Consider the following 24,007-nt stretch of genomic DNA (forward strand, 5'->3'; position numbering starts at 1 on the left):
ATGTAATTGCACATCAGAGAGGCAGAGCCCATAATTTTTTCAAGGCTTTTATAAAACAAAGACCTGTGAGAAAAAAAACTGTTTTGAAAACCCTGAAAGTACATCTTTATGAATACATTTTGTAAAACCTAGTCTTAACTTAGCCTAATGAAAACTTCAGGGGAGTTCAGCTTCATATATGGTTTAGATTGCTTGATAATCATGAAAACTCCCCCACAGAGTTTAACATTTGGTTTTGTGATCTTTCTCCCATGTTTCTTTATTTAAACATGAGTTTGTGCTTTTATTCAGTCTTTTTTCTCTATATCTTGTTGTATTTTCTGGCTCCCATAAAGGCTCTGTTGTTTCCCCTGTGCTCCTTGGAGAGAGAAAGAACCCAGTCTTCTGTTTTCTGTCTCCCTTTTCTTATTTTCTTTCATCTCTCTGGCCAAGACCTATGAGGAAGTGCAGACACCTATCAGGGGCAAGAAATGGCTAAGCTTATCATCAAACAAGCAGGCTGCATCCAGTTATTTACTTTGTTTACTAAAACATGTTATGCAACTTTAATATAACTTTATAATTGCACAACTGACTTTGACTTCGGCTTCAGCGTGCATGCATACAGCAACATGCAGATGACACACAACTCTATGTAACAGTGTTTCCACATGACTACAGTCCCTTACATTTACTAAATAAATGCATGAAAGACATCAATGAGTAGATGTGCCAGAATTTCTTACACCTAAACACAGATAAAACTGAAATAATTGTTTTTGGCCCCAAATACGAAAGACTAAAAGTCAGTGCTCATTTTGACTCCATGACATTAAAGCCCACTGATCAGCCCAGAAATCTTTAATCTTTAATAGACTCAGACCTAAATTTCAGTTCCCACATAAAAACAATCATCAGATCAGCTAATTAAATATTAAATGATATATTAAAAATATAGCCAGAATTAAAAGATGTTTGTCTAAACAAGATACAGAAAAACTCATTCAGGCATTTATCTTCAGCTGGCTGGATTATTGCAATAGTGTTTTCACAGGTCTTAATAAAAAATCAATTAGACAACTGGAGCTTGTCCTGAATGCAGCGGCCAGAGTCCTCACTAACACCAAGAAAGTGGAGCACATCACATTGGTTCTTAAATCCCTCCACTGGCTTCCAATGTGCCAAAGGATATATTTTAAAATCCTATTTCTTGCTTACAAAGCAATGAATGGTCTTGAGTTCAAATACATCACTAAATTACATATAAGGTATGAGTCGTCCAGATCCTTCAGGTCATCTAGTGCAGGTCTACTCAGCATTCCCAGAATCAGACCCAGGCAAGCAGTTTTTAGTTTCTCCGCTCCCCACCTATGGAGCAAGCTGCCCCAACACCTAACGTCTGCTAAAACTGTCAGCGCATTTAAATCAAGTCTTAAAACCTTACTGTTTACTGTGGCCTTTCAATAAAAGAGCTACATATCTTTCTTTTAATTTGTAACTGTTTATCCACATGCTTTTATTGTCTTTTAATGCATCTTTTCTCAACCTTTAACTATTCATTTGCTTGTGCTTTTATTACATGCAACATGCAATTCTAATATTTCTGTGTCTTGTTTTTATTGTGTTTCCCTGTAAAGCTCTTTGGATTGCTTTGTGTCTGAAAGGTGCGATATAAATAAATTTGCCTTGCCTTGCCTTACAGCTTGAGAGTTAGCTTCACTTTTGTCATGGGGTGAGGGTTCAGATTTGAGATTGATTAACAACCTTTAGAGCAGTAAAATGTACAGAATTACATCATCTTGTAATTTCTTGTAGTGTGCATTCAACACATTCAAAAGACTGGCAGGCTACTCTAAATTAGAATTAGACAGATATACCATAGGTTTTTAACTAGCACCATTCATTACTTTTTAGTGAGGACGCCTTTTCATTGTTTAATTTAGACAGCATGAAGGATTATTTATGCATAACCTATATATCTTGAAGCTGATTTATGTAGTGCACAGGGCTCAGTTCTGTAAAAGGAGGAACTATTTTAAGTCAATTGGGTTTTTACATGTCGTTGTCTGCCCGTTCTTGCTTCTTACACTTAGGGACCTCTCCTGAGTAGATAAATGTATTTTTCTCAGTGAAAAGGGTTCATGACTTATACATGTGTCACTCTGATCATTTTGGTACAGTTACAACTGATTTCATCCTCTGACAAGGCCTAAAACTGAACTGACTTAAATTTCTTCATTGTCATATAAAACAATCTGCTATTTTGGATGCTTCATCCTAACAAGTTGTTAACACATGCTCACACCAACCAGCAAGTGATAACTGACTGTGATTCACATCTCATCCTGTGCCAAACTGACCTACTGTTGTCTATCGACTATTTGCAGTCAGATTATTGAAGACAGAGAAGCTACTATTCTAAGTGAGGATGAATAAGCAGGAATTACATGACATTCAAATTCAGAAATGGAAAACGATATATCATTACCAATGCAGAAATGGTCAAGCCAGTGTCCTCACAAATCCACAGCTGATGTTATGATTCACAGCTTTCATGACTCCATATAAATGTGCAAGTGGGAATTTCAACCATCTTTCGTATACAAAATAGCTGGTGTAGCCACTGAATTTAAATAGTGCAGTCTGGTTTGAAAAGTCACATGGAGACAGTCATGGGAATAACTGCCTCTAGTATATGTGGTGTAGCATGAGACCTGGTCTCTTGTGGATTCTCCCAGCACTCAATGACCACTAGACCGTCGTTATAAGCACGAATCCTTTTATTTCGGGCAAACACCAAACAAGTCTATTCTCCAGGGCGGTATCCTGCCGTTGCTGCTGACCCAGCGTTCAGTTCGCCACCCTTGGCCGTGTGTCTCACTCCCTTCCAGGTCCCGGCATGCTACTGCTTAAATAGGGAGAGAGGCAATTTACTGCACCTGTTCCCAGGTGCGTTGGTGGTATTTACCTCTCTCCCGCGCCATCTCCTGGGCCAGTCCTGCAACTCTCCCTGCTGCAGCTGAGCTCAAAACCAGCCCACACCTCCACAGTGGACTTTATAGGTTCTATATCCTGACAAACATATAACTTTGGTTAAGTCTGTCAAACACACATTTTTCATTCTTTAATAGTAGAAAATGAAAGTAGAGACAAACAGAATATTAGCTTCACAATATTAGTTGCTACATTTACTTTAAATTCAACCCAGTGGAGCTAAAAATGCTAAATTTTTTAAAAAAGATTTTGTTTTAATTAGACACCTTAGGAACAGTAAATGCAACCATTCATAAGCAGAATTTATTGTTATGCTCATGATACTAAAATATTTTATGAGCTGTTTAGTAATCCTGTAGTTGCTGTTAAAACCTGTCTTCATATCTGAGAGCATCACCATTGGAGCTGCTTTAATATCCAGGCCACAGGCAGGGTCATGACGCCAGGTTGGGTGACGTTACTACGCCAATCTGAAAGGGCTGTAAAGCACACACACGCGCACACACACACACACACAGAGTAGAGCCACACAATGTCAGGAAACTAGGGTCAAACACGTAGCACCAATCCAAGGCTGCACTAAATGGAATGGGAGATTGTCTGGGTCCCCATAACATTGTTCAGACGCCAGCTTGTCAATTTGTTTTCAAATAAAAGAAGAAATGAAATAAAAAGGAAGGAAGCAGCCCGAGGGAAGTCTGATGAGGAAAAGAAGCAGGGGCTGAACTGGTGAGAAGAAGTTTAAGTACACAAAGGCCAAGATTAATTTCTTCACCTCTGGGGTTTTAGGTTGTTGGAGGATTTGGGGTCTGGGTTGACTTGGTCAAGAATGTGTCAGAGCTGTGTTGAGAATATTGTTCCTACAACATGTTTGTTAGTGCAGAGCACAACTGAAGAATGTTCAGTTTGTTGAGACAAATTTTTGCCTAGTCCTGTTAGAGAATAGCAGCCCATAGGTGTTCCAAGCGACTTCTCCACACACACACACACACGTCACCAGGTCATATGCAAGTGTAAATGTGTAGACTTTCATTAATGTTTTTGAACTGCCAGAAACGTGTTTTCCCATATGTTTGCCTCCACACGTGCATGCATGTATAAGCACTGTAAAACTGGCCACAAAGACACATGTGCAGCACACATGCAGCCAGGTTAGACCTTTATCTCTGTATCTGCACAGCAATCCTTCAACCCTTAACAGCGCGTCAACATTTGCATCCCATGCCTCAGGGGGCCACATTGTTGTGTGGTCTTTGGCAGATTCTGTGTTTTCTTACTGTCTTCATTGAGGTATGCGAGCAGACTATACACATAAGCAGGCACACACAAACACACATCAGGGTTATTTTTAGAAGAGAGTCAGACTTTTTTATGCTCCGCTGACCATTGCCAGGCAGGGTGTGTGTGTGTCTAAATCGCTTGTGTCGGGCCTAGGTGGGGTCTTGCTGCCACAAAGAATACAGACAAAAAGAGAGAAGCATAGAAACCTAAGAACGAGCCCGTAATATCGTGATCTTAAAGTTAGTTGTACATGACACCAATCAAAGACATCTTTGTTTATTATGCATACTGTTCCTGAGTGTACGCTATGCATCAAGCCCTTTGTGTCCTAAATTAATGGCTGTTAGAGGATGGCATTCAGCGTTAGGCAGGTAGTGATTGGCTGACTCCACTCAAGCATAATTGAACCATTGTGTTCTTGAAGATTTCGCCTCGCTATAGATGGGAATTAAAAGGGAAGCTGGAGGGCGATTTCTGTATGAAATCATGATGTTGTAATTTGACGCCACTTTTTATTTCCTTTTAATGGACTTCCCACTGACAAGATGCAGTCATGTGTCTTGATTTGTGGTTCTGCTGTCGGACTTAGATAGGAGATTTGGCACTCTGTGTGTGTGTGCATTTATGACAAGAGGGGAAAAGTTAATGCCACTTACATTTCCTTAAGTTATTAAGTTATATTCTGTTTTATGATCTGTCTTTGGCCATAGCTTACTCTCCACTCCAGCTTTGATGCCATACACATTGTTCCTTTGTTCTTATAGTACCTCTGCAGATGTAGTTAGTAGTGGGTTTGTGTAGATTGCAGAACAGTATGCATGCTTTACATTACGATTCTAAAAGTGCATTCAATTAGACACTCGCTGATGTGAGCTGTAGCTGGAAAGCAGACACATTTCACTGTGTGTGCCTGGATGGTGGATCTCATTTAGCTGGAACATAGCAGTGTAGTGTGAATGAGTGTCCAGTCCTTACATGCAGGCAGCTAGTTGAACAAAGGCTGACCCAACAAATGGACAAACCCCCTCTGATCTTCATTGGCTACACAGTGTAACTTGTTCTCCTGATACCCCTGAGTAATCCTGTCCTGGGGTTGGTACATTAGAATAGGGCTACATCAAGGACAAATGTCCCTGGAACGGGCGAAGTTTTTCCAATCGCTTTCTGCGGTTTCAGGAGACCGCCCTAACGACGGCACAGAAGGGACTGGAATTCCCCTGTTGTGCTGCTCCTTCTGAGATTACTGATTAGATTTTGATGTCTCTCATGACTCTCAATGACTTAATCTACTCATGCAACCTAAAATAAACTGTATTTGGAGCTGTTTTTGGAAAGATGGTTCAGTTACTTCTAGAGCTGGAGGAATTACATCAAATGTGTTATCGTGGTGTGAGGATATATCATTAAGCTTTTGGTTATAGCACTGTAAATGGAACTGGTGATAGATTATCACAAATATATATATATATACATCACTTTTATCCAAGAAATACAATATAAGCAAGCTTTTTTTTAAGTCACTGTAAAGTTCAACATGGCTCGTGCCCATCAAACAGCAGCTCTAAAAATATTTTGTTCCTGCTCTTAACTTGTACTTATTTTTAGACAGCTTCTACATAACACACACTCATTCACCTTTCACAGTCAACTGTGGCTTTTGTCGGAAAGTGTTGAGTGCATCTGTGCACACTTCCTATAATGACCATCTCAATCTCAGTTGGAGGGAGGAGTTTTGAAAGGGCAGGATGTGGCAGGGAGATGCTGTACTGTAATCCAGAAGTGTGAGCAGACAAATCCATTCACAGACACCAGGAACTATTTTTATCATCAAGGAATTACAAGGTAGTTAACCTTTCATGACTCAAACAGGAGGAACCAGTAAATCTTTCAATTTCAAAAGCCACACTGAAGTAGCAGGAGCAGTAACATATTGTACTATGAGCACTGAACAAGTTCTTTCTTAGTCCTGACGTGAGGAGTTTCTGTGCTGTACTGCTGACAGAAATGTGTGGGACAGATGAATACGTCTGCTTTTTCCACAGTCATCTTTAAGACTTGTAATGAGACAACCTCCAAAACTTTATGAATGCAAGTTAATTTCAAATTTGGGCTATATTGGCTGAGGTTAGGATGATGACTGAGATGTTATTTTTAGTAGGGGCTGAATAGAAGCAATCCCAAAATATTCAGGGACGCAACCAGAGCATAAATAGAGCAGTATTAGTGATGTAATAAATATTAAGGATACAGATATGTGGCATCCTCAGAGGGATTTGTTTGGCAGAAGTTTCCACGAGTCAAATAATATTGATCAGTTCCTTTGCCTTCCAGTGACTCGATCTTGTTTTGAAAATGGTGTTAAACTTAGTCAGCATTTGAGAAGGAAAAAGGTTAAGCAGGGTCATAAGACGGTTCATACAAAATCAAATTACTGAATTACAAGAAATGAATAATCAAACAATCCACAGCCAAGGCAGAATTCATGTTTTACAATTCATGTCTTACACAGCAATTAAGTCTAATGGCTTAACATGTGTCTCCCCCTGTTTTTCCTGTGATCTTTGCAGCTGTCAGGCACTTAGATAGCTTAATATGGGTGATCTATTGACCAGGTCTGACAACAATGCAATAGTGCAACAGGATATTGTTTTGGGCAGCTGCTTTGTGTGGGGTGGCTCAGCATAGGTGGATGTTTAATGCGGGAAGTGCTTTCTCATGGGGCGTTATTGTTTAAATACAATAATAGCTGTGCGCGCACACATTGAGTGCACATGCATTTTCAGTCTAAAACTACTACGGCAACTGCAGTGCCTTAGCCTTAACTTGTGCTCAAAATTTTAGTCATATGGGGAAATATGCATATTCACTTTATTACCCAGACCTCGATGGGAAATTTGATACCACTCTTGAAGAAACGGCTATAATCAGTACACATCATCTACCTATCTAAACAAAAATCTTTTGACTCAACGCTCACCTACTGTAGGCCTGACAGGCTGTAAAAAGCTTCTAGCTTCCTCTCTGATAGAAAACAACAGCTGTGATCAGCTTGAAGTCAGTTAGTTACCATGGATTCCAGTGGTAAAAGGCAGAAAATTATGTTATCATTAGCAGAAGTTGGGACCTTTGGAGGTTTGATAGTTTTTTTTCCTCTGTGAAACTTGACAGAATTCAAGGAGAGAGAAAATTTGATAGCACACTTAAAAGCAAGTGTGTTTTAGGGTAGAGCGTCACTTTACCCTCAAAACAACACCTTGAAGAAGTGAAGGCCGGACAGAAAGCGCTCTGAAGGTTGAAACTCAAAATGGGTCCCACAAAGAAAGGAAACACACACCATGTGTTACCAGCTGTGGCCTGTATCTAGCTCAGATTCAACTGTGTGTTCCTGTAATACAATGGCTCATTATTTAGCGCCCCACACACACACACACACAATGGGGCAGCTTCAGGCCATCAGATTAGTGGAGATTGACCTTTTCCCCACCCTGAAGCAACTTCCCTTTTTCTCTTAACCAATCAAAATGGTGGGTTGGCAGAAAGTGTAATGTGAAACCAGGGGTCTTGGCTCAACACTTCAAACTCAGGGCACAGTTGGAGGCCACCAGAAACAACAGCCGCAGTCTTTCACACTCTCTCACTCTCACAGAATTTCCCCACTTTGTTACACCCAGACACATTCTGTTTACTCACACCATCTGCATACACACAGTCAGACACGCTCATTTTTTATTCCGAAACACACAGGCAAAAGAGCTCTCTGCCTTGTGGGATTTACACTGTGGACTGCTTCTGTGGATTAATCATCTTGGTGGCCCGCTGTGTGTGTCACAGACTGGGCTAGTCTCAGTCTGACCTAACTAGCCACCTTAGGTTGTCGTTGCCTGTTGGGGCTAGTCAAGGCTGGTGTCAGTATCTGCATGAGGCCACAGGGCCCTCTTTCTGTGCGGAGGGCGGATGATGCAGTGTGTGCTCTCCTTCATCTCCCCTCAGCTGAGCTCCGGATCCCCCTGTAGCTGCGAGGTCGGCCCCGAAGGGACAAAGAAGAAGAAATCCAAGAACCTGTAAGTACTCAAGCCTCAAATGAGTTTCACGTGTGTTTCGTTTCTGTGGTTATTTTCAGCTTCGCTTTAAACAAGGAGCTGTGAATTTTAGATTCAAAATAAAAAGATCGGTCAGTATTTATGTGTGAGAAAGATGAGGAATGGGGCAGCAGGGCCTGCAATAGCGTTTTTCAGCATTCTGTCATCAGTTTTCTATTTTCATGCTAATCTAATCAACACGTGTATCCAATAAAGGGTGAAATTTTCACACCCTGCTTCCATTATATTAAAATGACGTTTTTACTTGTGTCCAAATTAAAGGTGAAAGATAATGGCTGGCACATTGAGGGGTGTGTGTGGGGTTAATTGAGACATCAGGACTTATTGTGACAGTGTGTTAGCATGGATGTGAGTGGATTAGTGTGCTGGAGACGTTAGAAGATATAAGCCACACTGGGTTGGCTGCCCTTTACTCTATATTTACTTCTCTATTTCATTTATATTAATTTAGTTACTGAATAAAAGGCATCTGGTTTGTGCACACGTTCACTGACATGTAAAAGCAGCAGTGCGTTTTAGGCTTGAGGTGACAGTGAAAGTTAAAGCTAATGATTTAATGCTGGTCATCATCTACTTAATTAAGTGGCAAATGATGGGAGTGCTACTGAGGAGTGGGGTAGCATGTGTATCTCACATTCTCAGCAGTGTGTGAAGTAAGGTGTGTGTGCTGAGAGTCTTGTTTGGGTGCGTTTGTGCACGTCAGATGTGTGTGTCGACGCCTCAGTGATTCATCAGCTGTTGAATGAGCTTTATTCACGCTCCTGTTCATCAAGATGAAAGCTCATCTCATGCCTCGAGGACAATAAAACCACTCACGGTGGCTGTCCTTGGGCTTGATAGCGGTCCATTTTGTCGCACAAGCTGTGTTTTTATGTTGTTTAGTTAACCAGCAGATTAAGTGATTAAGATTCCACAGCCTTTTTCCAGGGTCTAGAGTATGTTGCCTTATTGTCAGCTGTTGCAAACAGCTTCAGACCTGCTTTATTTGCTTTAATAAACAGACACTTCCTAAAATACAGCATTGATTTTTAGGGATAAGAGGTGTGTTCTTTCTTTCCTCCTAATGTAGCTTTAAATGTGTAAAGTGTGATTAGTTTCACCAGTTTCCAGGAACTGACAAATAAAGGCATATTTCCAAATCAGTGATCAGTTTTGGACATTGGAATTGCCAAACATTGTGTGTATCATTGTAGTAACACCAAACGTGATTCTGTCGACTTGAATAATTCCTTCTCACAGCACTTTTAAGAAGAAACACAGAATAAAAAGTGGCAAAGATCATTGTTAGCAAACACTAATTTGCTCACTTAACGTAGGTAAACAACATCATGATGTTAGCTCAACTAATATTACACATCACTCATGTCCCAGTGGAGAAGTATTTTCAAGATCAGTCATTATTGATTCCCAGAAGGGAACTTTTGGTGTTGCAGTAATACAAGGACAGAAAAAAGTAAGTATAAATAGAGAAAAGTAAATAAACACGATAAGATAATTACAGGCAAGTACAGACACTAAAAATCAGAATAGAATAAAACAGAACCTACACAATAGCATTTAAACTCTGAATTACATGGCAAGCTGTATACATATAATGCCTACGACCAGAATTGTTCTCAAATTAATAGTGCAATGCCAACTCAAGCAAAGTGACATACAGTGCGCAACATATAGTATATGTAGAGTTGATATACCATGCACTATAACACTGTATTGCAGAATAGTGTATGATATGACTGAGTACTTGTACTCAGTTCTCTGTATTAATATAAAATTAGATGTAGTGCATGGTGTAATAAACAATATAAAATACAGCGAGATTTTATGAATCAGTCAGTCTGGTTGACCGGTCTCTATTTTTTTTCTTGGTCGAGTGCTCGATGCTGCTGGTTTGCTTTGTAAATAATACTAATTATATACTATGATTATATTAAATGGGGTCACCTGTGTTTTTTTCTGTTGAAGAGACATCTGTACGGCATAGTTGTGACACTGATGAAGCATGGAGGAAATGGTCTAGTCTAGTAGGCAAAATCACTTCCTGTCATTCAGTGCAACACTCTTCTGTCATCATTAATCAGTCTAGCACAGATGCTTACAAACCTGTCTCAGCATGGTGGAGAAGGCACGTTTACACATGTCTTCTCTCTCCTTTATTTACAACTCTTGTTTTCATTAGTCATGTCATGATTCCGTTATCACTCGTGAAAACGTTTTCATCATCCAGTAGTTGACCCGTTTTCAGCCACTCTTCATTGCGCGCCACTGTAAACCAAGACCAGGGGCGATAATCCATTCATATTAAGTCACACCAATAAATATACCCTCAATCCAGCATCTTTCTCTGTAAGTCTGAGAAATATGACTTCAGTATAGTAATGCTGTAGATAGAAATAACATTTTTTCTCCTGATATATAACATACAGAGAGAGCCAATGGAGCAAGCAGATGTATATCAGTGGCCAACACTACCTGACATGGACAAATCATGTGGAGCAATTTGATCTCATTCTTTTGCGGAGTGGTCTCAGTCTGGCAATTAGTGACGCTATAAACACTCTTCTCCTCGCTTTAGTTACCACAATAATCATTAGTGACAGGAAGATTGAATGGAGCAGATCGTAATACACAACTTAAACACCCATAGAAGAGGGCAATAGCTAGTTTTCTTCAGTTGGTACTTAAATGAAAGAGCCCGTTGCATCTGTCCTCTTTGAAAGTCACTCATGCATAATTTACAACAACAAAGACACCAGTCTGGCCATCAACTTTTCAAACATACTTCTTTTCCCCCTGAACTCTTCCTGTCTTCTTACATTTTCTTACCCCCCACACTTCTTCCTCCTCCTTTCCTTTTTTTTCTTTGCACATTTTGCTCCCTGTGTCTGCTTTTCTGAATCCAGCACAGCTGTTTTCCTGACATTGTCCAAATTATCTCTGCCTCAACCCCCCCTCCATCATCACCCTTTGTCTTTACTCAGCCCAGGTGTTCTGCCTCCCCATGCACAGCTATTCTCCTTTTTCCCATCCAGTGGTTTCCAACAGGTAGCAATAAAACCGTAAACCCAGAGCACATCAACTAGTGCACTAGAGAAAAATGTGTTGAAAAGTGAGCTTGTTGATAGATTAATCTAGGTTTATTAAAAAAAAATGCGGCATACCCAGAGGGTGTATTTATGGGTGTGCTTTACCACCACAACAAACATACCGACAAGATGGGAATACCAATACTTAGGTGATTAGAACTTGCATCCAAATTTGATTCAGAAAGACAGGAAATACAGACAGGTGGAGAGGGCAGAGAAGAAAGCAGCAAAACACTGAGTGGTCTTGAAATGTTTATTAGAGACACAACACAAATTACCATCTGCGCACTCGTATTCCTGTGTTTGACGTATGTGTCATGGAACGCGGCATACTGTACAGATATATCTACTTGAGCCTTATTCTTGTCAGCACTGGTAGATGGAGAGTTGTGTTTTTCACAGCGTAATAGTGATTATGTGCCGTCCCTAGCAGCAGTTCCCAGGCAGATAATTAATATCATCTGGTAAGGCCCTGCTGTGAATGTTGGCAGAGGTGAATGTCCTGTAGTAGACATGATGTGCACTGACCTTGTTGTCATCTCAGTGTTGAAATTATGTGAACCACTTAAAGGTGCAGTACGTAGGATTTAGGGAGATCCTTTGGCAGAAATGAAACGTAATACTGATAATGATGTTTTCATTCATGTATAATCACCTGAAAGTAAGAATCATTGTATTTTCGTTTACTCAGAATAAGCCATGTCGCGCTGCCACGTTTCTTCATGAGCCTAGAAAGGACAAGCCAATGGCCTTTTGCGTTTTTTCAGCTTGAATTTGTGACACGAATGCACTGGTTGGAAGACGACGAAGAAGAAGAAGAGAAATAAGTAGTTGCTGGGATGTCAAACATTTTTTTGTTCTGAGAAATTGAGGATCATGCATATTATTTACCTGACAAGCCGCCATAGTTTCTCCTAAAGTGAGGCAAAGGCCGTTGTTGTAATCTGCCACCAAATCCTACACAGTGCACCTTTAAACCTATTATGTCTACGAAGAGTCTCGGTCATCCGGGTCATATAGACATCTAGAAGTACAAAATCTAGGAGTACTAAAAAAGTTAAGTGGACAGTTGAATTTTTCATCTCCAAATAAAAAGTATACAACAAAAACCATAAAAAAAACCCAAAAACAATTAGACCTTGAGATGTGGCCAGCCCTTTAACATTGCACTCCTACAGCATTGTTGGATCTGTGATTGACGTTTTCAAAATTGATACTGCAGAACCACACAACACTGATTGTCAAAACCTAGTTTTGGGTATGTTATACTATGTTATGTATCAGCTAATGCTAATAACTCATCCATTCATAGAGAGTGGCATTCACTGTGCAGGTCAGCAGTGAAACTGGCTTGTTTAGTACTGAAAGTACTTTCTTCCATTCATTTAAGGTGGTCTGTGTCAATGTTGGCATATGGAATCTTCTTACAGTCCCCATGGGATGTTTTGGTAGCTGCCATGGCTCCGATGTGTAGTTAAAATTTCAAGGAGGCTCACAACAGCTATTCTGAGACCCTGATTGATGATATTAGATTGTATTCTTGCATATAAGAAGTTGAAAAAAGACACGGCTAAAAACTAAACCTTTAGTCATCTTAAAATTAGAGACTAACAAAGAGGTAATATGATATTTTGACATATTTGAAGTCTTTATTATGGCTAGTAGCAGATTTAACACAGAGCTCTAGCACAGCTTGTCACCTGGGACAGGTGAGTAGTCAACAGTAGTCAAGTCACTTCTTTCGCTAAAGAGACAAATAGCATCTCAACTTACTAACCCATACAACCAAAAACCTGTCCAGGCCCCAGTGGAAGGAATCTGTCGTCTCTAAACACAGCGTGGTGATTGGGTAAGCCCAGGGTCCGCCTTCTCCAGACCCCCAGGACTATATAAAGCTCCACCAGAGCCTCTCAGGGGTTAGAGGAATGTGATTGTCAAACAAACCCCTGGACCCCGAGCACCAGCACTCCTGACACACATGCAGTCAAACTTGCACACACACCAAGTGAACCTGCGTACAGGCTGGCACTCATGTTTCACACTATGGTTGATTTCTCTGAGAAGTACCTGGAAAGGTAAGAGCAAGGCAATGTGCATGTGTGTGTGTGTGCGCGCATCTGCACTTTGATTTTTGATATCGAGAATTAGAAACATCAGAAGGCAGGGTGAGGAAAATGTGGGTGAGGACCGTTTGGCGTCTCCCGCAGGAATGCTCTCGAAATGCTTTCAAGCTGGTAGGAAGCTATCTGACCTCTGCATGGATCTCATTTGACAGTCGCAGTGAGGGAGAAGAATCCCTCGTGAGGCTTAAACGCTAACTATTTTAGAGGAGGCGGCTTTAACTTCTAACTTGAGGCTGCCCCTTTTTCTTATTATACGCAGCCTGGATTTCAGGAATAGGATTGCTCATGTGGTCTTTGTGGCTGGGAAGGTGAGTTTGCTCAGAAATAGAGCTCCTTTTTTTGGTCTTGATTGAGGGAGACTGTGAATGAGATAATGTTATATTTATGGACAAAATTTAGGACAATTCCCTTTTTCACTGATCTTCTAGGAATATTGCATGTGTGTCTTCCTCCTCATTATGAGGCACTTGATAGATGTGCCTTTCCCTTTCTGATGTGAGTACGATATGCGATACACCGCATCTCTGGACTGTTTTGTTCATGAAGAAAGTACAGGACAAACGCTCACAATTTGTTCCCATGTCTTTTTAGACAGAGGCCAAATAGTACAAATGTTATTTCAAGTGTTACTGACACATTGACACAACCCTTGACCCACTATTCTCCCACAGACACAGATGCACAAACAGACTCACACTCTTTCACAGTTGTCCTGTACTCACTTCACAGGCACACAGCCTTCTGTAAATAGAGAGCTGCAGAGGGAATGAAAACATGCTTGAACGTTGCGCACCTCAAGCTGCCGTTCTCACCATCTGCATTTCAATTCCTCCTCTGTACTCACTGCTGTAACCCAGGCCTCACAGATCAGGCTTTAAAGAGAGTGAAGCCCTCAGTCATTGTGGGGAAACAAATTCAACAACAAAAGTGAGATGAAGTGGGGCAGCGGATTTGGCTTGCGCTTGTATGGTGCGTTGTGATCTGCAGTATGTCTGTCTGCAGCTCTCCCCCATGTGCTCCCAGAGCCTTTCCCTGGGAGTGCGGCCTACTTTTTAGAACACCAGGAATAGCCAGCGGGGTGCTATTAGTGCGTCTAATGTGAGCCAAGCGAAGAGGGAATAAAGAGTACGGAAACCTGCAGATAATTGCGGAGCTAAAGACCTCTCACTCCTTCAATAAAGCACATAAAGCGTTGTCTTTTGCCCAGTCACAAGCTGACACTCAGGTGTGAATACACAACATGATCGTGCTGCAAGCATGAGCATGCTGTGTGTAGTGTGCTCGTGGGGCAGTGGAGCATACATTTCTGGGTGGCAGCATGTTGGATCAAAGATCATCCTAATTTGATAATCCTCTACAGAGCATGTGCCTGTCTATTAGCAGATTAAGTTAAGTGCAGGGGTTGTGGTATGTAATAAATCCAATGGAGCGCGATACAGTACATTGCTAATTGTATTAGTGCTGGGGAGCTATTAGCAGGCTCAGCTGGAGAGATACAGTAAAGCATTAACTTTGAATACAGGGACAGCCAAAGAGAGAGAGTGAGAAGTTCTATTAGCACACAGAGCAGAAGTGCAAAAAGCGCTGGCCACAGTATCATCATTGAGTGATGTCAAAATATGTGTACTTCTCTTTGTTTGTTTTTTGCTCTTGTCTATTATTGCTATTTTATTTCAAAAATCACTGGAGTTGTTGGTATGAAGAGTTCCTCCTCTTCATGGCTGCATGTATCAGTCCTCTTTTCCTCGTGAGTTAAGGGTTTAGAGTTTCACCCAAGGAGCTGTTACTCAACACTCTAATAGTATTTTCCCTTTGTTTAGGTGATTAGTTAAAGTTAGGAAGCTGATTTTGCAAATCTGTGGTGTCTGGAGGACGCAGACATGGCTGTAGCCCTCTGCATGACACTGCTCAAACGTGTCTGCCCTCCTTTTGGGAGGAGTAATATGCGGCCCTCCTTCAAGTTGCAGTTGCTGTTGACTCCCATTGAGGTAATTATCACACAGGCAGCTAAGTTTATGGCTGTATCAGCTGATTTGCCATACCGAAAGAAACTTTGTCTCGGCTAAGCTCCAGAAACCTCATACCTCCTGCAGTATGACAAACCACCCGACGTGCAAGCATACAGAAAATCTTGTTGCCAGTGTTTTGTGGTTTAAATGAGGCAGCTATGTAACATGTATCATTTGTTTTCAATAGTGTCTGTGCTGAATGTGAGTTTCCGAAAATAAGTGGAAAGACAAATCATGGGATGATGTAAGCTGCAGTTGTTTCCAGTGTTGACTATCGGGAGGAAAAGAATGTCTTGCAAGCAATCTGTGCTGCTAGAGGGCTAAAAATCTGTCAACTGTTTGTGTTTGCAATATCCATTGTCACCCACATGGTGGCAGGATGGAAACATACATTTCCCTTAAATGTAGTGATGTTATGACATCACTGTCACACCATTCCCATGCAGGCTCAGCTTGAATAAAACCAGACATATAATAATAAAGCCAACAAAATATTTTCCAGCCCTTTGTGAGGGACAATTTCCTTCTCTCCCTCACATGTACCAGCGAGACCTAATTGCCTCGAGTACAACCTAAAAATAGAACAATCTAATGAATCCCGCTCTGATGTTATTAGTGTATTTAACAGGAAGAGTTTTTATTTGGGTAATAATGTCCTTCAGGCTGGCAAGAGTGAGTTATTCACAGTTATAGTGCGTTATTATAGCACCCCCGTTTTTTCCATGAAAGGCCTGCCTTTTGTTCAGCGTCTGCTTTAAGCCTGCTGCATACACGGCAGTTGCGTTATTTCAATCAATGGATGAGTCATCTCTGTGCCAGTGATGCTGTGTGAACGGTCAGGTATACCTTAGGATTAGGTGTGGAATTCATTAGGAAATTGGGCTGTTTTTCTCTGGTTTTAAAGTGAATTAAAAGAGTCTTTTGATCTTTCTGGTGTCTTTTATCTATTTTCCTGCGAGAAGCTTTCACATATGTCTTTTTTCAATACTACACCAATGCACGCTTTTCTGTTTTTGCATTTATTGGTAGTACACCCATTCGGCAGTTCGACTCTCCTGAACCTCACAGACACTTTCAAGAAAGGCCTCTTTTGGTCCTCTGAGCAGACTAATTTAATCTGCACCAGCTGACCCCCCCCCAAACCCAAACACTCAAATCAATACACCTACTCACTAATCCTTATTTTAAAAGGAGCCATTCAGCTGCTGCTTCCAACAGCTCATGTAGTCATGTTGTATCATACGTATGGGCATGTTGCTACCTTTCCTGTCCTGCAGCCGTAGGAAAAACTCACATCAGACAGCTGACTGTGTTCTCTGTTCAGTTCGGCAGCCGCGCTGTGTGACCGCCGCACTTACACTTACGCATGCATAAATTACCTCTCTCTCTCTCCCACTTCCCTTCACACACACATGCACATGCTGGTGGAGACTGGGAGTTTTCCAACACCTGTGACTGGCATGAAAGCACCAGTGAAGTGGGCATGAGTTGGCACAGGTGCGGGGGGATTCTTTGAGATGTTTGAGTGGGCGTTCTTTCATCCCCAGCTGAGTATATTCATTTACGGTATTTGTACTAATCTGTGTGTGTGTTCCTCCACCTCCCTGTGTGTGCATGTTTGACTGATAAGTGTCTATAACTGGAAGCCCTGTTTCTTAATTTGGGGTGTACATGCTCTCCCGGGGGCTGTGGGTTGGCAGTGGGACAGCCTGCAGTGATTAGGGCCAGCGAGCTCACACTGATGCACTGCATTATTAGCAGGCCAGCCAATCCACAGTGGAAATCAAAAGCAGGGACTCAGGAAATGGGTGTTGAGTGAGGTCACATCCCAATGAGGCAGCACGTGCTCCAGGTCGGGAAAAGCCAGGACACGTACCATGGGATTATGGGAATGCGCAGAATTCAGAAGGAGCCCATTGGAGACTCAGGGTTGGTGTATCACCTTGTGTGAGATTTAAGGAGGCGCGTGTGCAGCAGGGGGTCTGCATGTGCGTTTATGTGTGTGTGTGTGTGTGTGTGTGAGATGTCTGGAGGAAAGTGAAACAGGTGAGGTGGGCGGTCAGGAAGATTTTGGATGCTGCTGCTGGTGGGAAGCAGCAGAGGGGTGAGGAGGTCACTGTGCCCTGTTGCCTCGGCCCTGGGTCAGCTCCCTCTAAGCAACCCCTCTAGGCACATGGAGAATGGCGTGATGAAACAGAGGAGTGAGGATTGAGTCTCTCTCCTCCTTCTCTGCCACATTCGCTCAGTCCCTGCCGAGGAACCTGCCAGGGACACATCTAGAGTAAAGACTGTTAGAGATATTAGATTGACAGGAGAGACACTGACACTAAACGGAGCTTGACATCCGGCTTTTGGAAAAGTCCTGTGCCACCATACCAACATACCTGGCTGAAGACTAAAATGTACACAACAGGACTTTTATTTTCATCTTTTCTGGCATTTGTGGGTTTAATTTCATGTGGATTGGATTTACATTGCTGAAGAACTTAATTGGCGATTCCCATGCCTTGGATTGTTTTAACTGTGGACTTTGGACTTGGACTCAACACACTTTCTTCCCATGTCTCTTTTTGTCAACTTCCTTTGTCTACTTCATCATTCCTTTCATCCTCACTCCATTTTCTCTTTGTCCTATCTCAACTTTACCCCCCTCCCCCTTCACCTCCTCCTGTATTCATAAATATTTCTTTCACTCTCCCCTCTCTTGCCAACCCTCTCCCTCTTTCCCTCTTCTATCTTTCTTTCACTCAGGGCCAAAGACATGAAGAATCGGCTGGCTTTCCTGCGGAGGAGGAATGAATCCCCAGGAAGCAACCCAGCCAGCAAGTTAGACAAATCTATGAAGTCAGTAAAGTAAGTGGCCACTTCCTGACAGTGTGTGCATGTGGGTGTGTGTTTTCCGGGTCTCGGCACAACTGGTGATGACCTGGCCTTGGAAGACAGACATGTGGGCAGTAGCAGCGATGGGAGTGTGCTTATAGTGTGGGGAATAACAGCATTTTTATGTAACAATGGCACAGCAGAAGGAGGGATAATGAATCTGTTTTAATTATGTAGAAAATATGCAGATTTAAAACAGATCAAAGACGTTCAGGTCAAAGATCACATATGTGAAATATCAGAAATCAATGCGGTATTTTCTTTTGTGGTTGCAATGGACTTGACACGACGCTAACAAAATATTTACATGTGTAAAATCAGCATCCATTTTTTACACACTTTCTTCCCAAATGTTCTTTACTCTTTTGGTCCCCAACAACCACAATAAATGTCCAAATAATGTGGAATTACATGAAAATATCAATATTATAGATTATGATATGAATTGGCCAAGCAGCAGTTTAGAAATGTTTTTAAATGCTTGTTCTAAAACATTTAACAACTAACTTACAAGTAACAGTAAGAGTAAGCAAATGTGTTTTTTGTTGATTTGAACAGATGTCAGAATATTCCCTAAACTCACAGAAAAACTGATAAGAATGTACTTAATATTACATAGCAACTTTTTTCTTACTGTGTCAAATAAGGCCTCGGCTGTGGATTACAGTGGCTGTAATATGTGCACTGTGAAGAGGCATGCTTTACAGCATTGTAGAGGAAGGATGAGAGGCAGCAGGAGGCAGACTGACTCTAGTGGGGGGAGGAGGTCTCTAAACCTGACAACGCATCCCAATTGGCCAGCTGGAGCTCCTCCCCTCCCGCCTTCCAAGTTGCATTCAGTGGGAATATAAAAACCTACCCCCACCCAGCTGAGGGAGTTAGACTCTTGGCTCTCAGCGCAGTGAGCACTCACAAAGCAGAGCCGAATGTGAGGGAAAGACAAGTAGACCCAGACTAGAGTGGAAGGAAGCGACGGAGAGGAATTTCCCACTTCCACGTTTCCACTCATCTATCCAGCATAGACAAAGTTCTGCGGATGGGTCACACAATGAGAAACCTTGCTGAGATGGGCTTGTTAAAGAATCGCTCTGCTTTTATCTGCAGGCCCACCCCAGAGGAAGCACTGAAATGGGGGGACTCACTTGACAAGCTGCTGGCACACAAATGTAAGTTAATTTAAATTTTTTAATTCCATTAGTTCATTTTTTTTTTTCCTGTTTTGTCTCTCATCATTGCTCCTCCTTTAAATATAAAAGAAACGTATGTCTTTGGTTCGGATGTTATTTAGTGCAATGTGATTCTGGGCAGTTGGTGAATACAGGCATACAGTGCCTGCACGAGATGGTGGGGGAGGATAATGTGCACAGGAAAGCATGTACTGATATATGGATTACACACACACAGTGCTGCAGTGAGCGGGCAGTTTGCAGCAAGTTTCCCTAATCCCAATGGACAGAGTCCATGCGTTACATAGAGAGAAGAGGGGGAGGGGGCTAAATGGGCAACCTGCAAGTGTGTTGCTATTTTTCATTTCCATTCAGCTCCCCCAGTTCAGTCCCAATTCTTTTTAAAAGCAGAAAGCTGATCCAAAGCCAGCACGACATCTGGTGCTCATTCAGCTTTGTTGGCCCCTTTATTCTCCCTCTTCTAATTTCCTCTCCTCCACATTTTACCTCACTCCTGCTTACCAGCATGAGGTAAGAGATGACCGTTTGCACTGGCTCCGCTTATCAATGTGGGTGATTCATGGGAACGGAAAGGTGCAGACGGGAGCGGTGGGTGGACGCGGCTTCCTGCTATTCTTTCTTCTGGATGCCTTCTTCCTCAAATCATTAACTGGACTGAAACTTAAAAAGCCCAGAGTGCCAGAATTAGTCTGTTTCCCCTTTGCACTACAACAGGCATGTCTTTGTTCATTCACAGCATGTGTAAAGGGTAATGCATAGATGAATAGTAAGGAAGGAATGGTTCAGCGGGGTGATGTCACCTAAAAGATGTCAAAGACTTGAATATGCGCTACGGTGTTGAGAGGGGTTTTTTGTATGTCTCACTTTATTCTAACCACATGACTCAAACCATCACAGAGCTATTTCAGGCACTGAAACTCCAAGGAGTGCTTCAGCTGCGAGGTTGCCATGGCACTCGAGTCAACTCTCCTCTTGTTTATTCTCCTCCTCCTCTCTGCTCTCCCTCAGATGGTCTGGCAGCGTTCAGAGCTTTCCTGCGCACAGAGTTCAGCGAGGAGAATCTGGAATTCTGGCTAGCATGCGAGGAGTACAAGAAGATCAAGTCACAATCCAAGATGGCCTCAAAAGCCAAGAAAATCTTTGCAGAATACATCGCTATCCAGTCTTGTAAAGAGGTGAGTGAGGGTTTACACAACTCGTATGGATACCGGCAAAAATGGCATCAAAACACATCCCTCACTTTCTTTACTCTTCTCCTATACAGGTAAATCTGGATTCGTACACCAGAGATCACACTAAGGACAACCTGCAGAATGTGACACGTTCCTGCTTTGACCTTGCGCAGAGGCGGATATATGGGCTGATGGAGAAGGACTCATACCCCCGCTTCCTGCGCTCAGAACTCTACTCGGACTTAATCAACCAAAAAAAGCCCAGCTCCACTCCGGCTTCATCTTCATCATAAGAGACCAGAAAAAGACGTGAGGAGGAGAGCGAGATGATGATGAGAAAAAAGCGGCAGACTTGAAAAGAGTAGAGCGGGTGGGTGGGATGAGAGGTTCTTCGTTTGCCTTTTTTTTTTTTTTTACATTTTTTTGTGTCTGTCATCCTGTCCACTATGGTTTTTTTTTGTTGTTGTTGTTACCGTGTGAGAGGACGCAGCAAAGCTAAGCTGGCACTGCAAAGGAATGTAGTTTACATAGTTACCTGGTGGATGGATGGATGAATGGACTGGTGAATGGATGGATGGATGTTACTAAAAATACAGAAGCCCACAAGCGAGGGCTGGAGCAGGAGCTGGACGCTTGTCTGATCACTGTCTCTCTTTTTTTGGGTGTCTTTTAAGTAGTGTTTTTAAGTTTTTGTCCAGTTGTACTGGAGAAAAGGAGGGGTTGCTCAGAAAACCCTGCAGACATGAAGACAGTCCGGTACTGTTTTGTCACTTTTTCCTTAATTTCCTTTTACAACTCCCACTTTAAATCCCCTCCTTCCCTCCACCTCAGTGTCTGTGAAGCCACTTCAAAGCTGTTGGTACGACACAAAGTCCTTTTTCCTTGTGGGTTTTTTTTAATTTTTTTTTTTTTATCAGGCTCTAAACTCTATGACGGTGGAAGAAAAAAAACAAGATGTCTGGCTCTGTTTCACATGCATCTCTGTTAAACACCTACACCCTCTTGAAGCATCTAGAAACGGCTTTCACCTTATTCAGTTCATTGCAAGACTGTGGAAAGATACTGTGAGCGTTCAACAGGGACAAGGGCAGAGGCGGAGACAGAGATGGGCAAAGAACACAAACGTATAAATAACAGATGGACTGGAGCTGTGATGAAACACAGATATGTGTCACTCTCGCATTAAAAGACACTCAAAGTCCAACACAAAGCCAGTAATGGAGGAAAAGACGACTTGCTTCCTGTCTCCAAAGACTGTTTACAACAAGGAACGAAAAAAGTCAAGAAGAAAAAGAAAAAAATGTTCCGTGCAGCCAAACAGCATTTCCTTTAACATTGTAGCTCATTCTGGACTAATCGAAGAAGCATTCTCAGGACATTGCTATGACAGGTTCCAGCTTGGTTTATCTTCTCGGCTGTTTCTGTTTTTCTACACACTCACTGTTTTTATATGCTTTAGGGGTCCAACCCGCATCTTGTAGTTCTACTGAGCAATGCAACAGAAGCTGCTCGTTCCGTAGTCGGAGGAAAAAAATTGCTTCATGTTGTACAAAAGTTTGCCTATTTATTTAGATTAACTTGCTGGATGCTTCTACAGACACTCTCACATCTAAAGCACTCAGCTTAAAGCTCTCACTTTCCTCTTAACCACCAAACAGGTCCAATGCTGTCCTGAACTTTAAGTGCAATATTTTTTTTATTCTTTATTTTATTTTATTATTATGTTTGGTTTGTTCATTTATTTGGATAATTTTGAATTTTTATGGGGGAGACGAACGGCTTTAGCTCTGTATTAACTTTATTTGTTAAGAGAAAAGAAACAAACAAACTTAGAGCTATAAGGTTGACTTACAACGCAAACTTTCAAGAAGCATAAGTAGTTTAATGAATTTTAAGCAGGTGATTCTAACTGTGTGTTAACCCCCGGCAGCAGGCAGCCGGGGGCGTTATGGTTGTAAATATAATTCTTTAAGAAAACTATGTGATAACACATTAAAAACAAATAAAAATAAAAACCCAATAGGTCTCTGCTGGTGGCGAATGTGGGACCCAGCTGTATCTATGTAAATATGAGAGACTCAAAACTATAAGATGACTTGTATTGTTGAAAAAAATCAGAAGGTGAGCTAGAGCAGGTACTATCTGCTCTTTACCTTGGTCATACACTGCTTGTAAGGAGTTCTCTGAAATGCATTGTATCATTTTCACTGTTTACAATTCAAAATGCATCTCCTATGATAGCAAGTGAAAACAGTAGAGTACATTTGGTGTCATTGCTAATGATAAATAAACCAACCAACTGATGAAGTAAGATGTGTTGTCTGTGGATTTTTTTTTTTATAATCAGCATTTGCCCATTCTTATTAGCCACAAACCCAAACCCAGTCCGACCCATAAGCTCCCATGCACTCAGGAAAAGTAGCACGCAAGTAGTATGAAGTTGCTTAAAGGAATAATTCAACAGTTTGACAAATGTGCTTATTCGTTTTCTTGCAGAGAGACAAGAAGATCGATACCCCTCATGTCTGTAGACTAAAGGTAACGCTACCGCTACTTAGCTTAGCATTAAGACTGGAAACAGCTAGCCTGGCTGTGTCCAAAGTCGCCTCCTAGCAACTCTTAACGCTTACTAATTAGCACATTAATTAACATAATTTATTTATTTAATCCCTACAACAATATTGTTTTAATGTTTTTGGCTTTATAGGTGCTAGCGGCACAAACCTTGGACAGGGCCTCACTCTTGCTTGCAGTCTTTATGCTAAGCTAATCGGCACTAGCTTCAGCACTCAGCGTACCGACATGAGAATATGGTATTGAATTTCCCATTTAACTCTCGGCAAGAAAGTGAGGAAGCGTCTTTTCCGAAAAGGGTGAAGTATTCCATTAACCAACTAAACACTATTTCATAAAAACAAAATTTGGATGTATTACAACTCACTGCAGGGACTTGGCTTTAGCTTTCATTCCTGTCGGTGAGTTTGCTCCCGTTCTTTGTCAGCAATCAAAAATGTGGAAGAAGTGGGGCGTTACTGAGACGGTGACCGGAACGTCAAGACTTGCCCTGATTCCAGCTGTCTTTTTCTGAAAAGAGGAGCAAGTGAGTGTGACACAGGATTGAGTGTTGGCTGGGCTGTTGGGGTTGGACAAGAGGAAACAGTTGTGTTGTGTGAGAACAGTGTGTGTGTGTTTGTTT

At 41.8% G+C, this 24,007-nt stretch overlaps 1 protein-coding gene across 2 annotated transcripts; it reads left to right on the top strand.

Moving 5' to 3' along the window:
* The first annotated feature begins 7,857 nt into the window (after positions 1–7,857).
* On the top strand, positions 7,858–23,112 carry rgs3a (regulator of G protein signaling 3a). Of its 2 annotated transcripts, none has more exons than XM_070850038.1 (5): positions 7,858–8,315; positions 18,324–18,425; positions 19,557–19,618; positions 20,648–20,814; positions 20,904–23,112. In XM_070850038.1, exons 1-5 carry the CDS (start codon positions 8,209–8,211, stop codon positions 21,102–21,104), a joined length of 639 nt encoding a protein of 212 aa, XP_070706139.1. In that variant the 5' UTR covers positions 7,858–8,208; the 3' UTR covers positions 21,105–23,112. The 2 variants fall into 2 exon arrangements, with proteins under 2 accessions (XP_070706139.1, XP_070706140.1); XM_070850039.1 differs by lacking the exon at positions 7,858–8,315 and adding an exon at positions 13,383–13,515.
* The last annotated feature ends 895 nt before the right edge of the window (positions 23,113–24,007 follow it).

Source organism: Pempheris klunzingeri, chromosome 19 (assembly GCF_042242105.1).
Source record: "Pempheris klunzingeri isolate RE-2024b chromosome 19, fPemKlu1.hap1, whole genome shotgun sequence".
NCBI lineage: Eukaryota > Metazoa > Chordata > Actinopteri > Acropomatiformes > Pempheridae > Pempheris > Pempheris klunzingeri.